At 43.1% G+C, this 16,293-nt stretch overlaps 1 protein-coding gene across 1 annotated transcript in view; it reads right to left on the reverse strand.

The window, feature by feature from the left end:
- Positions 1–2,376: 2,376 nt before the first annotated feature.
- Positions 2,377–16,293, reverse strand: part of hsf4 (heat shock transcription factor 4) — a 52,669-nt gene continuing 38,752 nt past the window's right edge. The window contains exons 9-12 of the mRNA XM_056282366.1: positions 11,619–11,846; positions 11,214–11,331; positions 10,904–10,969; positions 2,377–2,574 (exon numbers count right to left, since the gene is read on the reverse strand). Of these exons, the coding sequence (XP_056138341.1) occupies positions 2,377–2,574; positions 10,904–10,969; positions 11,214–11,331; positions 11,619–11,846 (610 nt within the window). The remainder of the gene's footprint in view (positions 2,575–10,903; positions 10,970–11,213; positions 11,332–11,618; positions 11,847–16,293) is intronic.

The following is a 16,293-nucleotide window of genomic DNA, read 5'->3' on the forward strand; positions in this document are numbered from 1 at the left end:
ACCAAGCCCACCACCTCTTCCAGCTTCTCACCTCTGGAAGGTAGTACAGGTCTATATTAACCCAAACCACTGGATTTAAAAAGAGCTTCTTTCCTACAGCAGTAAGAACACGTAACAGCCTTTGCTAGCCCCCCTTGCCACAAGATCCCATATACTGACCTGAATGCACTGGACTGAACTCAGACTGGACCTGCTTGCACTGGTGCATCAATTACTGTACTCTGCCTGTTGAGCTACTTGAAGTGCTGGGGAACTAAACTGTACTATCATATTCTCACATTCATGTTTCCTTTTTGTAAGTGTGTTTTTATAATGGATTACGGTGCCTGTATGCTCGTTTTCGCTTTCACTTTGCAGTGGAACTGAGCCACCAAAACAATTACCACCAACATTGTTGCATGGCAACAATACAGTATCTACTCTAATCCAAACCAATTTATTGTAAACTTTGCATTCCCCCCCCCCAAAAAAATGTTTCTGATTGTTTTTCCACCTTACTTTTAAAGGTTGCAATTTCACAGTAAGGTTGGTAAAAGTTCTGACATAATTTATCTTGGTTCCTTTTGTTTACATCACAAAAACCTACTATTTTAACAGGGGTGTGCTGACTTTGTATATCCACTGTACATGACAAATCTTTTTTTTTTAAATACATTTATTTCTAGTTTTTCCCCTTATCCCACCCGATTTACCCAATGGCATATGGCCGGAACTCTTGTCGAATAACTCCCCTGGCTCACGTTTCCACAGGAAGGAGATAGTCGTAACACCAGCTTCCTTCAAACCCGTGTTGGCTGCTCTCGCTATTTTACATGCTGAAGCCTCGCATGGATTGCATCACCTTCAGGCCGCGAAGGAGGCGTAGGGAGAATGCTTTCAGTTGCTTGGCTGCAGGCGCCCGGGTGGGCCAGAGGGGTCGCTGGAGAATGACGAGTCCCCGAACAGTACACCGATCTACACCCACTACCCTCGGGTAAGGGTGACCTAATGAATGCGTTACCCTGTGGACGCTCTGGCTGTGACCGGTTACGGCGAGTCTGGGATACGAACCTCCCAGCCACATGACGAGCGGACTGCAAGAATGGCGGTTTATTCTGCTTGGCCACCAGAGCGGCCTACATGACAAATCTTAGTTGTGAGGGTTTACTATGCTTTATATTACTACCGAACCCTCCCATCTTCTGAGGAGAATAAGAAGCTCAGGCAATGGGGATTATGAATGAGGCTTAATAACACAGCGGTGAAGTACAGATGATACCAATGCTATTTTAACGTTATTGTTACCAACATTCTATAGTAGCCCAAGATAGAAAGTTCAGTCAACAAAGTGGGTTTTTTCACAGTGTTCTTATTGTGTTTAGATATAGCATCTGGATTTTTCCTGCAAATTTGGTTAAACCTGGTCATCATTAGTTTGCCTAACTGACTTAAAAATGAAATTAGTTATATTTGCTTGCATCTATTTTTAACAATATCAATTTGTTTAGCCATGTTAGTGTAGTAGCCTACTCTATTATATGACAGACTCAATGTTAGAGCCATCCTTAAGAAATTCGTCCACAACTCACAATTGTTGCACATTTATTTCATCACAATTACAGGTGGGAAAGAAAATATGCACAGTGAAATACAACAATAAAGCAAACACACATTCAGTAATCCACAATGTGAGGAAACTGAGTGCGCGCGAGATCTAGCATCATGCAGTTAATGAGAACTTGATGTTAATGTAGAAACTCGAGAATTGATTTAAGTGCTTGAGAACTTGGATGCTCGAGTACTCTGTTCAACCCCTAGTTCCCAAGGAAATTCTGTTTCTCTAAATTTGGGATGTTAAACAGGAAACATCTGATATTTTGAGAAACTTAAATATCTCTGTGCAGAGCTATTTGAAATAAAGGGATATAGTTGGCACTGAAGGGATATAAATTTAATGGCCTAAATGCAGACGTTCTCATTTTGGTCCTCAGGGACCCCCAGCACTACTAGTTTTCTATCCTGCCAAGTAGCTAATCAAGTTAACCTGTCATGTCAGGTATTCTAGCCATCTAATTATTGGAGGGGGGGGCGCTCCACCACAATCTCCTCTCTCTTCAGGGGGTTTAGCTCCAGGTTGTTCTGGCTGCACCTGCAAGCCAGGTGGTCCATCTCCCATTTGTAAGCAGACTCGTCACCCTCAGAGATGAGTCCGATGATTGTGGTGTCTTCTGCAAACTTCAGGAGCTTGACAGATTGGTATCTGGAGTTGCACCTAATGGTGTAGAGTGAGAAGAGCAGTGGGGACAGGATGCAGCCTTGGGGGGAACCAATACTGATGGTCCAAGGGTCCAACACATGCTTCCTCATCTTCACATGCTGATTCCTGTGGTCAGGAAGTCAGTGATCCACTTGCAGGTGGAGTGGGGCAGATGGAGTTGTGTTGAATGCAGAGCTCATGTCCACAAATCGGATGCTGGCATAGGTATCAGGAGAATCCAGGTAAAGGAGGATAGAGTGGCGAGCCATGTTGATGGCATCATCTGTGGACCTGTTGACTCTGTATACGAACTGTAGCGGATCCAGGATGGGGATGGACTTGAGGTGGGACAGCACACGGAATTTTAAGTTTTCATCACTGCAGAGGTCAGAGCAATGGGTCTGTAGTCATTTAGGCCTGTGACCCTTGGTTTCTTGGGGACAGGGATAATGGTTGAAGTTTTAAGGCAGGCTGGAACCCTGAAGTCCTCCAGGGAAGTGTTAAAAATGTCTGTGAACACTGGAGACAGCTGTTCTGCGCAGTGTTTAAGGGTTGAGGGGGAGAAAGCATCAGGTCCAGCTTCCCTGAGGGGGTTCTGTCTTCTGAACAATATGTTAAAATCCCTTCCCTGAATCAAGAGAGAAGGTGCGATTGGGGAGAGGGGGTGTGCTCAGGTTGGGAGTTAGGGCGGGGGAGTAGTTGGTAATAGTAATGGGGTCATTGGAGGGGGGTGTTGGATGGAGCTGCTGGAGTGGAGGAGTTGATGGCTGGGAGATTGGGAGATGCAGTCCAAACTGTCCCTTTGTCTTTCAAAACTACAGTAGAACTCACAGATAGTTCAGTCAATTCATCTGGACAAAATGTTTGTTGGGAAAAACATTTCATCACTTATCTAAGTGACTTCTCCAGTCTCAACTGACTGCACGTATCCCCACCTTTATAAACAGCAGTTGCATAACGGCCGAACCAACGATAGGTGTTTCATATGCAAATTACTGTGACTATTAATTAGAGTTACAATGGCCATGTGTACTATTCACAGAGTATTGGGAGATAGTTCCAATCACAGCATTGTAAGATGGCGACAGATGTACTCTTAGCCCCCTCCTCGGTTAAGGAAGGGTTGTTCCCTCTTCACATAGATGGTCTCTTTGACTCCCTGTTCAAACCAGTGTTGCTCGCTATCAAGGATGTGCATATCCTCATCCTTGAAAGAGTGGCAACTGGCCTGTAGATGGGTGTAGATTGTGAAGTCCTGGCCTAATGTGTTAGCTCTTCTGTGTTGTGCCATCCTCTTGGACAGCGTCTGTTTGGTTTCTCTGATGTACAAGTCACGGCAATCCTACCATCACTTAACAGCTTACGCTATATTGCTCTTTTTGTGCTGGGGGACCTGATGTTTGGGGTGGACAAATTTCTGGCACAGGGTTTTTTGAGGTTTGAAAGCAACTGAGATGCAGTGTTTGGAAAATGTGTGTCTCAACTGTTCCGACATTCCCACCACATATGGAATCACCACTGGTTTACACTTAGACAGCTGTTGTCCTTCTCCTCTCTTCAATCAGTTTGTGCACTGTCTGGGTGTCTTCCTGGCTTTGACAAATACCCAGTTAGGACAATCACACTTAACCAGGTCTTGTTTAATGTGGGATTTCTCCCCTTTCCTGGCTGCTCTGTCAGTGGGTATGTTGTCAGCTCCGTGGTACAACGTCCTGATGACTCTTACTTTGTGCTCCAGTGGATGATGAGAGTCAAAACTGAAGTACTGATCAGTATGTGTTGGTTTATGGTATCAATCAAATTTCCTCCATCACCAATTGCAATTTCACAGTCAAAGAAGGCTAACCTGTCGTTTTTCGCATCCTCCCTGGTTAACTTGATGTGGTTGTCCACAGAGTTAATGTGGTCAGTGAAACGTGGTACATCCTGAGATTTAATTTTTACCCAGGTGTTGTCCACAAATCTGAACCAATGGCTAAGTGGTGCCCCTGGATAGGACACACCAGCTATCTTTTCTACTTCCTCCACATACAAGTTGGCCAATATAGGTGAAACTGGGGAACCCATAGCACACTCATGCTTCGGCCTATAGTACTGCCCTCTGTATGTGCAGTACATGGACTGAAGACACAGCTTCAGGAACAGAAACACTTGGTCAGTGTTAGGGGTGGTCCAAATTGCTAAGGGTGGGGTCATTTTGGAATTTCATACTGACCACCTCCACTGCTTCATCAACAGGAACTCATGTGAAGAGAGACGTAACATCATAAGATACCCTTGTTTCATCCGCCTCCATAATGATGTCCCTCACCTTATCCAAAAAACTCAGTGTTCTGAATGTGATGTTCGTTACTGCCTACAAACGGGTTAAAAATAGATGCCAGAAACTTATGAGATGTTACAGATCACTGAGTTAATCATACAAACAATAGGCCATAATGGCACATCCTATTTATGTATCAGGTAAACCATACAAACGAGGTGTAGCTTCCCCTGGGTATAATCTATGGTACAAAATTCTGTCAATAGCATTGTCCTGTTCTAACAGCTTCACACAATCTATCTCTTTTTTCTTGTAACCACCGCCTAGCTCTCATTTCAGGGGATCATAAATATTTATATCACTAAGTAACGTCATGAATGAAGGTTGAATCAGTTCATCTGGATATAATGTTTATTGACAGATACATCTGAAACGTACCTGTCAATAAACATTGTATCAAGATGAACTGATTAAACCTTCTTTGATTTTCTTACTGGGATTATTGAGCATGCATCAAGATATAAGTAACGTCATCCAAAGAAGTTGAATCAAGTGCAACTGGACTTGGTATATATCCGTGAAGACGTTTCGCCTCTCATCCAAGAGGCTTCCTCAGTTCGTGCCTTTCTGACTAGACCAAGCTAGTCTGACTGGCTGGTGATGAGACTCAGAATTTATCCTCTTTGGAGTCATTGTCAGAGCTATAGATGTCCATGGCTCTTTGTGTCCCGATGTTTACCAACGCCCGTCGCTAACAGAGCCATAGATATGAGTGGCTCTTTTGTGTACCGATGTTTGGCTGCGCCCGTCGTTATCAGAGCTATTGATATGCGTGGCTCTCCTGTGCTCCGATGTCCAGCCGCGCCCGTCGCCATCGGAGCTATTGATTTGCATTTGTTTAGCAGTGACAGTCGTTGGGGGTGTTAGTTTCGACTTCATTATTCAGTGGTCGTGAGAGTCGTTGGAACCGTTAGTGACCGACTGTTGTTCTTGGAGGCTAGGCTTCTTGAGTCTCCTGGGTAGAGATGAAAGGGCGGCATTGTAAGTGGGAGATAGGTGGTGTCGCAGTAACGTCATAACTTTCTTATGATAATCTGTCTGGTTTAATAAAACAGTGCAACTGCCTTGGTCCGTCAGAAGGATGATGTCGTTATTGTCCTTACTGAGAGTCGTGAGTGCTTTCCTCTCATCTCTGCTGATGTTGGATGGCGGCACTGTCACATTGCTGAGGGGAGCTGAAACTTTTGTCCGTAGTTGCTTCGCTTCCAGGTCCATGATGTTGTTTTTACGGCTCACCAATTCCGTGGCTGTGATCAGTTCCACTAGTGGGATTTGCCTCGGTGTGACAACAAAATTCAGCTCATTAGCAAGGTTGTCTTTCTCCCACCTTGGTGAGTTGCCAGTCGGACAGATTCTTCACCCACTTGTCCATATCACTGGCCTGTGTCTGGCATTCATCTCTCCGTCTGCCATTGAGGGCGCCGTCCGTTGTCTGCTTATGTCTCTAGCTTGCATCAAGTAGGTCAAACTTTTGTTGCTGGTTTTCAACTTTCATGTTGTACTAGACGAGCCCTCTCCGTGAACTCATTGTTAGAACTCAACATGTTAGAAAATGGTCTCATCTAGACGCAACATAAGTCTCTGTTCTCTCTCATGTCTCTATCTCTGCTCCTTTTTGGCTTTCAAAGCATCAATGGTAAAATTACTAGTTTGTCTCACCCGTTTGCTCACAGCTGGCTCTGTGCCTTCTTGAGGATCCTGCTAGCTCAGTGGCCCTTGACAGAAGATCTCATTTGCAGGCTCTTAGGTGTAATCGTGCTCTGTATGAAACTGAGGCTGAATTTCTGGTGGTTCCTGTAGTCTGCCATCTTACATGCTGTTCGCTCGTACTCACATACAAGTTTAAGGAAATCCTTGCCGAAATGAGTCAAAATTTCTTGATGCATGCTCAATAATCCAGGTAAGGAAATCACAAAGTTGAATCAGTTCATCTGGACACAGCACAGAAGAGTTGCAATCAAATAATTGTTAGATTGTAAGAGTACCTCTGTCACCATCTTACAATACTTTGATTGCAATTATTCCCCAATCCTTGGTGAATAGTACACTTTCCTATTTAACTCTAGTTAATGGTCATGTCAATTTCCACATGAAACCGATCATTTGTTCTGTCATTATGCAACTGTATTGTTTATAAGGGTGGGGATACCTGCAGTCAGTTGAGACTGAAGAAGTCACGTATGCCCCCTTTTTCACTACATGGTACCAGCTCAACTCGCTTCTGTGTCATTTTCCATTACCATAACAGTACCCCGTCATTGTAGCTGTACTTTCAAGATAACTCTGCTTCGACTGCTTCAGTATTTAAAAATGCTGGGTGATATCCCATGCACACACTGATGACGAAGTGATGCAAAATGATGCACTGATGCGTTTCTCTGACCAAACAGAGGTCTACATTGATTTTGGTACCCGCTCCAGTTTTTTTGGAACCTTGACAAAGGTGGTACCAGAAAAGTGGTAACAGTTACCAAAATGCCAGTACTTTCCAGTAATATAAAACGAAAAAAGGGCGAGTGGAGTCAAGTCGTGTTGATACCATGTAGTGGAAAAGGGGCATTAGATGAGTGATGAAACATCTCTCCCAACAAACGTTGTGTCCAGATGAACTGATGCAACTTTCTGTGATTCCCTTACCTAGATTATTGGGCATGCATCAAGACAGTAGAACTCATTCAGCTCACTAGCAAGTATGAAGTCATTCAGCATGATGCAAGGTTTGGGTTTCTAATTCGTGATCTTTTTTCAGTCCTTTCCAGACTGAGGCAGAATCATTGGCTGAGAAGTGCCGCTCCATCTTTTTTGAACGCTTCCGTTTGGCCACATTCACCACATTGCCAAACATGTATTTTACCACTTGAAACCCTTCCTTGTCCCTGCTTCTAAATGTCTTGGCCATTTCGGAACGATGCCACCTGAGTTTGGCTGTGAACCAGGTCTTGTCATTGTTATGACACACCCTGATATGTGCTGGTATGCATCTGTCTTCACAGAAGCTGATGTATGATGTCAAAGCTTCTGTGTACTCGTACTTGTCCAGACTGTCAGTGGCTATCTTAAACATCTCCAAATCCATGCTGTCCAGACACGCATGCAGATCCTCCGCTGCTTTGCTGCTCCACTTCTTGGCTTTCCTCAAAATAGGTTTAGACATTTTGACTTTCTGCCTGTATGCAGGGCTCAGGTAAACCAAGACATGGTCAGAGTTTCCCAGTGAAGGGCAGGGAACGGCACGATATGTGTTGTCGGTGGTGGTGTCACAATGGTTCAGAGTGTTCTCCTCTCTGGTTGAACAGTTAATAAACTGTCTGAATTTTGGGAGTTCATGTTTCAAGTTCCCCTTATTAAAGCCTCTGAGGACAATATCAAGGGAGTCCAGGTTGTTTCACTCCACATCCGGTATCTGGTCAGCGAGCAGCCGCTGTAAATCCTGCACGTTAGCTTACGGTGGAATGTAAACACTGACCAGAATGAGTGATGAAAACTCACAGGGGAAATAGAAGGGCTTGCAGTTAATGATAAATGATTCCAGATCAGGAGAAAATGTCCACAAAATCACTGTTTTGTCCCTGCACCAACCATCATTAATATAAAAACAGATCCCTCCATCCCTAGCTTTCCCGTCAGTTCCGTGTCTCAGTCGCAGTGCAGAGTCCGGTATAATTCCACTCAGCCACAATTCGGTGAAGCACAAAGCAGAGGATATAGAGAAGTCTGCATTTTTCTCCACCATCGGCAGCAGTTCATCCAATTCATTGCATAGTGAGCACACACTGGCAAGAAACATTGCTGGCAGTTCTGTGCATAAACCTCTAAAAATGCACAAGCACTCTGAAGCGCTTTCCTATCATACCCCTTACTGCTCATCCAAGACCCACAAATCCTTTCACCACAATGTCCAATAGTTCCATGGTGGTATTAAGAAAAGTTAAACATATAATTCCAGAGGGGTAGATTCCCTGATGTTGAGGATTTCTTCTCTCGTGAAAATTGTCTGGTCGTGTACTATCACCAAAAACACATTAAAACAAAAAAGCACATAAAACAGTTGCACACCAATTCGCCAGTGCAGCCATATGCAGCACCATCTAGACGGGAAGCAATCTAGACATTTCTATAGAAATGACAAAGGCACAAAGAATTATGGGGCAGTTTTGTTTCATTTAGCGACCATAACCCCTGTACTTAATATTGTCGTCTTTGTAGTATGCAAACACATAACTTTCATAAAGTAAATAGCATATTATTGATGATTGATTATTTTCTTTTTCTTTTTATAAATCCATATAATTTTTTTTTTTTACATGACGATGTTGGTCGCGTGGCTTGGGTCCTGGATTGTTCCGATGGCATCTGGACACTGCTTGGCATCCTGCGCATCATATTCTTCATAAATTTTACAAGTCCATTATAAATCTGTTTATCCTCTTTCAATGTTGTATTGTGTAAATTGTGTAAACACAACATCCATTGCACATTGTCTGTCTTGGGAGAGAGATCCCTCCTCTGTTGCTCTCCCTGAGGTTTCTTCCTATTTTTTCTCTCTGTTAAAGGTTTTTTTTTTAGGGAGTTGTTCCTTATCCGATGAGAGGGACTAAGGACAGGATGTTGTGGTGCGGTTTAGCCCACTAAGGCTAATTTGTAATTTTTTATATTGGGCTATACAAATGAAATTGATTTGATTTGACTTGATATTAAAATCTGCATACTACTTGTATTTAGTATGAAGAATTTAAACACAGCTTGAGAGTCTTTAGTTAGTACAACAGGTGAACACAATTATGACAGCTGTTACAGCTATGAGTCTTCTTAGGCATGTATCTTCACATCCAGATTAACAAATGTAAAAGACACTATGTGGGTTTTCATATCCCATGGCGTTCGGCTGTTACTCTAATGAGTTGAAAGTGAAACACTTCTACTGATGCAACACTTATATATGGCTAGATGAATTAACAATAAATGAAGGAAACAAAACTCAAGTAATTTATTTCTAGTACTGCCTATATAACATCAATTAATGTTTCACATTAACAGATTAACATCACATTAACGTCAAATAGAAATAATTGTTTTTTAAGCCTTTTGCATACATGTATTAGGGCCCTATGAAATTAGTGTTAATATTTAGCAATTTACATTTAATCTTTTCCATTTCCATTTCCCCCTCTCCATTTAAATGCATGTTATAAAGAATGCCATTTTATTTTGTTTTAACTGATGTAGGAACATTATATTGGGGGCAGAATCCAAGGATAGAAATGTTAAAATAATGGTTCTGCTTGGAATGAACCAATTCTCCTTTCCCCAAAGAGGCCAAATCTGTGAGATTCTGAAGAGAAGAGCGACAGTGATATCTGGACAGTTTCCTACATGTCAGCTGGATAACTCTTGGTGGGCTGTAGTCGGTCTCGCCATCTCTCTGACAAATGCCCATTTTGCCAAGTTGTTTAGTTTAGTAGGGCAGCCTCATCTTGGTAGTGTCTGGGGTGGGCCAAGCTTATCCCATTTTGTTACAATGGACTTTACGATGCTCCTAAGAAGGTTCAAGGCTTTGCCAAACTTTTGAAAACTTTCTCCCTCCTTTTGCCCCTAACAACCTCAAATCAGACTTCCAAGGGAACTTTCTTAGTCTTGATGAGAGCAGGACTGTTCTCATCTGCTCTTTGTTTTGTGAGAACTCACAAAATTTGAGCTATTTATTTTGCAAATTATACGACTGAACAAAGGTTCATTCGACACCAACATAATCGGATCTTGTTATTTAGCATGATCGCTCAAGAAATTGGAATACACTTGACTGTAATTTGAGAGGTAATACTGATTAATTACTTTCTGTAGCTGTATGGAAAAAAGCCGTTTCATTATAGTTTAATTTTAATTTGCAACATAGCAAAACAAGAAATAATCAATGAAGGGAGAACACATAAGAGCTGCTCTGGATGGGTAGGGGCACACACACAGGAACCCCACCCCACACCCCACATACACACACATATTGTATAATGTATTTATACATATATAATTTCTTATTTAGAATTCCCTTTTTTCTTAAACACCTTATAAAGTGTTAACTACAATGCCCGACAATGTTGGTGTTTGAACTGTGAAGCTTAGCTTTGGGATGCTAGCATATTAGTCTGCTGAGCGCTAGCTAGCAAGATAGCTTTATAGATATACAGATAGATAGATAGATAGATAGATAGATAGATAGATAGATAGATAGATAGATAGATAGATAGATAGATAGATAGATAGATAGATAGATAGATAGAGTAGCTTATATGTGTATAGTCATCATCACAGAGGTTTGTTTACATTCACATTTAGGCTTTAGAACTCACTGATTTGAGGTTCGACTCCATCTCTGAAAAGTTCCACTCATTTAGGGGCAGGCTTAAACTGAAGGGCTGGGGGGGGGGGTCCAAAGGGAAAAGGAAATGAATGCAGAAATATTCAAAATAGGATTATGCACATTTAAACAACAAAAATATTCACATCTGTGCACTTCTGTGACCGTAAACCCTTTATTAACTTTGAACGTTAGTTATTTTCACTAAGTTGTTTCACGGTGTGTTAAAAACAGAAGTGGACAGCAGAACTTGTGTGCTGGTGCATGTTGGCTTGTGTGCACACATGTCTCTATATACTTACGTCCATCACAGCAGTGGTCCCAGATTCCACAGTGGTCTGCTGATGACTCCTCATGATGAGGTGCTGCAGGTCCTCCAGGGTCATATCCACATTTTCCACAGTATCAGGCACCTCCACCCTACACTCACATACCCATATGAACACACACACACACAGCCACCATCCCCCCCACGCCGCCACACACAAAAAACGACGAATTAGTTCACCAATACAAACCCATAAGGGAAAGCAGACAAAAAATGTACAAGAAGACAACAAAAACATGTACAGGGAGACAAGAACATATGTAGAAAAACGTTGATCCACACATGCACACGTGAACACACACACTAATATTTCTTTGATATCATTTATATGTGCATAAATAAAGCACCTGTGAAGCACAGTTCGAGTGTGTGTGCCTACCTGTCCAGAGCAGCTCTCTTGCTTCTCCTCTCCCCTAAAGAAGCTGCTGAGCCTCGACCCTCCAGAACTGACTGGACCATTGCCACTGGGAGGACCGGGGGTTCTGAGGAGCAAACCTCACAGGAGGAAGTCAATGATACAGCCTCCCGTCCTCCTCCTCCTCCTCTTCCTCCTCCTCTTACTCCTGGGCTCACTGGCTCTTCTTTGATAAGCATCATGCACTTTTCTCTATAGATGCAAACCATATTCCATATCAGTGCTTTTTAAAAGCAGCCTTAACATACAGGAACGTCACAGGAAGGTTGAAAACCACTGACTTTTAATTAGTATTAAAAGTGTTTTTCATTGTTTTATCTACAGTATTGTTAACTATTTGTTGCATTAGGTAAACAGACCACAGTATGACAACAATTAGTTTGATATTTAACTTCACGATACAGCAAACCTTAAAGAATAACCTTTAAATCTGCGAATATACTTTAATCCATACTGCCTTGAGACACACACTATGTCAAAATGAAAAATGTCCAAATTTGACCATTTTCGGCTAAAAAAAAAAGGAAATAACAGCAGTCTGCGAGCATTGCAAAACTGAACCTGATTACCACAACAGGACAAAGTCGATGCTGCAGCACCGCAACAGAAGGCACCCACCTACACATTCATCATTTTATCTGATTGGTACTTTCTGTACACTCAAGGTCACCTTACATATAAAGATGTAATACAAGGGATAACCTATGTACGCAAGAACATGGACCAGAAACAAAAAAACAACAAAAAAAGAAGCATATCACAAAGAGGGAGCTATTACATGACACTGGGCAACAGGAGGGAACCAGAATGTAAGTTGTAGTGTAGTGTGAGTCTTGTGTTACATTATTGCTGTAAAATAAAACATTTGAAAGTATTTTTTCTTATCTGATTAACTCAATTAATCATCAGAATAATCAATATCTCTCATCTCATCTCATCATCAGCCGCTTTTTTGGGGTCGGGTCGCAGTGGCAACAAGCTAAGTAGGGCACTCCAGATGTCCCTCTCCCCAGCAACACCCTCCAGCTCCTCCTGGGGGATCCCAAGGCGTTCTCAGGCCAGACTGGACATGTAGTCCCTCCAGTGAGTTCTGGGTCTACCCCGGGGTCTCCTCCCAGTTGGACATGCCCGGAAAACCTCCAAAGGAAGGCCCCCAGGAGGCATCCTAATCAGATGCCCGAACCCTCTCACCTGGCTCCTTTCGATGTGAAGGAGCAGCAGCTCTACTTCGAGCTCCCTCCTGATGTCCGAGCTCCTCACCCTATCTCTAAGGCTGAGCCCAGACACCATATGGAGGAAACTCATTTCGGCCGCTTGTATGCGTGATCTCACCCTTTCGGTCACTACCCAAAGCTAATGACCATAGGTGAGGGTTGGAAAGAAGACTGACTGGTAAATTGAGAGCTTTGCCTTCCGGCTCAACTCCCTCTTCACCACAACAGTCCAGTACAACATCCACATTACTGCTGATGCTGCACCAGTCTGCCTGTCAATCTCCTGCTCCATCTTACCCTCACTCGTGAACAAGACCCCGAGATACTTGAACTCCTTCACTTGAGGCAACAACTCATCCCCAACCCGGAGGGAGCAAGCCACCATTTTCCGGTAGAGAACGATGGCCTCAGACTTGGAGGAGCTGACTCTCGTCCCAGCCATTTCACACTCAGCTGCAAACCGCCCCAGTGCATGCTGGAGGTCACGTTCTGATGAAGCCAACAAAATCATGTCATCTGCGCAGAGCAGAGATGCAATTCTCTCAAAATAATCAATACGTTACCTGATTACCAAAATATGCATTCATGACAACTGTAGTGGCTGGTATCAGCAACTGCAGGATTAAGAAAACCCAGCTCAAAAATTTACTCTTCATAGTTTCATCAATCAATTTGAAAATGTAAAAGTCAAATTTTTGGCTTTATGTTTGTGGCTTAAATACTTTGCATATGTTAAAGTACCCCATCCCTTTCCAAACCACTTATCCTGCTCTCAGGGTCACTGGAGCCTATCCCAGTAGTCATTGGGCAGCAGGCGGAGAGACACCCTGGACAGGCCACCAGGCCATCACAGGGCTGACACAACACACACACACACACACACACACACACACACACACACACACACACACACACACACACACACACACACACACACACACACACACACACACACACACACACACACACACACACACACACACACACCTAGGGACAATTTAGTATGGCTGATTTATCTGACCTGCATGTCTTTGGACTGTGGGAGGAAACCGGAGCACCCGGAAGAAACCCACGCAGACACAGGGAGAACATGCAAACTCCACACAGAGGATGACCTGGGACACCCCTCCAAGGTTAGACTACCCCGGGGCTCGACCCAGGACCTTCTTGCTGTGAGGCGACCGAGGTAACCGCTAAGTCACCTAGCCGCCTGTTAAGGTACCCCTCCATTCAAAAATCTGTTTTTCTTTTGTTTGTGTCCCCTAAAATGTCTGACCTTTACTATACTGACTTGTATCTGTGCAAAGTCTGTCACTAGAGTGGGTGTTTTCACAATCCTCTACTGGAGGAGGAGCTGTTGTGCCCTTAAATCTGACTAAAATCTGAGATTCAACCTTACCCTGGGTAAGCTAGATTTGGTACGTCACAAATCTGAAAGCCAAGCGCTGTCTAATACACAAATGCAGGGCAGACAAAAAACCTGAAGCCTCCTGCACAGAGCGGACTTGTCCGTACAGAGAGCGAGCTTGCATTAGCATAGTGAACGTTTTGACAGTAAACATGGCAGAGCAGGGATGGACAACTTTGATGATCGAGAGGGCCACAAAAATGTTATCCTCACGCCTAGAGGGCCAGATTGTGACCGTGCACTTCCACCAGTGGGATACTGTAACCCCATCACTCAATTAACCAATTATAGTGCCTAATTTAATGAAAAGAATAAAATATATACCGGTAATCAAAGTTTATTATACCAACATTTCTATTTAATGAGCTTAACACAGAAACAAAACATCCACATTCCTGAGTGATATACCACTATTTCAGTGCAATGGGGTCTCAAAAATCATCATTCAATAATGGTACCAAAGTTAACATTCACACTAAGTGCAACAACTAATATACATGTTTGTAGTGCCTTTCTACTCTGTCTTCCCATTCCATGACACCTTTCAAATAAACATGCATTTAGCTCAAAATGGTAAAATGGTAAATGGACTGCATTTAATACAGTACTTTTCTAGTCTACCTACCACTCAAAGTGCTTTTTTACAATGTATGCCTCACATTCACCCATTCACACACCCATTCATACCCTGATGAAGCCACTGAAACTCATCCACAGGTGGACCAGTATAACGTTCTGTCTTAATGAGATACTTGTGGCCTCTCTTGCTGGCGTACAACAGACTGAATGTCAATGTCAGTGTTTGTGTATCCAATCTGCATGAGCTCAATAGAGTTTCATCTGTCAGCCTGTTTCTCTCTTTTGACTTGTGCTTCATTGTTGAGAAACTGCTCGTACAGATTAAGTGCCCCCAAACATGCGGCCCGTTGAGAGTACAAAATCCCTAAGGAGTGGAAAGCAGGACTTGGGTAGTAGTCTCCAAAATGAAATTCCTCTCTCATTGCACTTTGCTTGAAAGAATGAGTCTGACTGTAGTTTGCAAAGTTCAAGCTGCAACTCTGGGGGTTGCTCACGACAGCAGCAGAGAGGGTCAGTGAATAACACAGTTCGAGGCTGCATGGTGTGGAAATCCTGAAAACATTCCTTGAACTGCTGCTGCAGTGTTTCTATGCCTGCTCTGCACTTGAGAAATGTTTTCTCACATTTGGGGACATCTTTTGCGCATCTCTTCACAGGCGGGAAAGTTTGCCAAATTTGGATGGTCAGATGAAAAGCCTTCTTTAAACAGGGCTAATTTATGCTTAAATGCATTCATGTGTGCATAGAGATCTGACACAGTGTGGTCTCTTCCCTGCAATTAAGGTGATTAAGATGCACGGTAATGTCTGCAAGGAAGGCCATGTCGCAAAGAAAAACTGTATCCCTGAATTTACTGCAGTAAGCACTTGTATCACATCAAATGCTGTCCTCCAAGAACACCGGGATTTCAACGTGCAGCACAAAAAACCTCCCCAAGCACTTCCCGAGGCTCATCCATCTGATCTCAGTGTGCATCTGTAAATCCCCATAAGCAGAACTCACTTCCCCTATTGAATGAAATTGGTAACTAAATCCATGACATGGTTGAAGTTTGTTGTCTTTGCACAGAGGGCCTCCTGTAGCTCAAGATGAAATAGGGTTTAGCCTATGATAAAAATACTCACAAAGAAAACCCACATTCATAACCATATATTAATAGTTAGCTAGCAATAACGTTACCCACCTGATGATGTATGATGCAGTGCAATATTGGACAGTCAATGCTGATCTGTTGGAGGAGCCCGGCGAATCCAGTGCGTCTTCCTCGCATTGATGGTGGTGTGCCATCAGTAACAACAGCTGAAAGCTGTCAAAGCCCCCATGCTCACTTACAACACTTTTAACAGCGCTGAAAAAATCCTTGCCCTTGGTAGTGTCACGCAAAGACACCAATTTCAATAACTCCTTGAGCACTTCAAATGAACTGTCGATGGCTCTT

Source organism: Lampris incognitus, chromosome 6 (assembly GCF_029633865.1).
Source record: "Lampris incognitus isolate fLamInc1 chromosome 6, fLamInc1.hap2, whole genome shotgun sequence".
NCBI classification, from domain to species: Eukaryota; Metazoa; Chordata; class Actinopteri; order Lampriformes; family Lampridae; genus Lampris; species Lampris incognitus.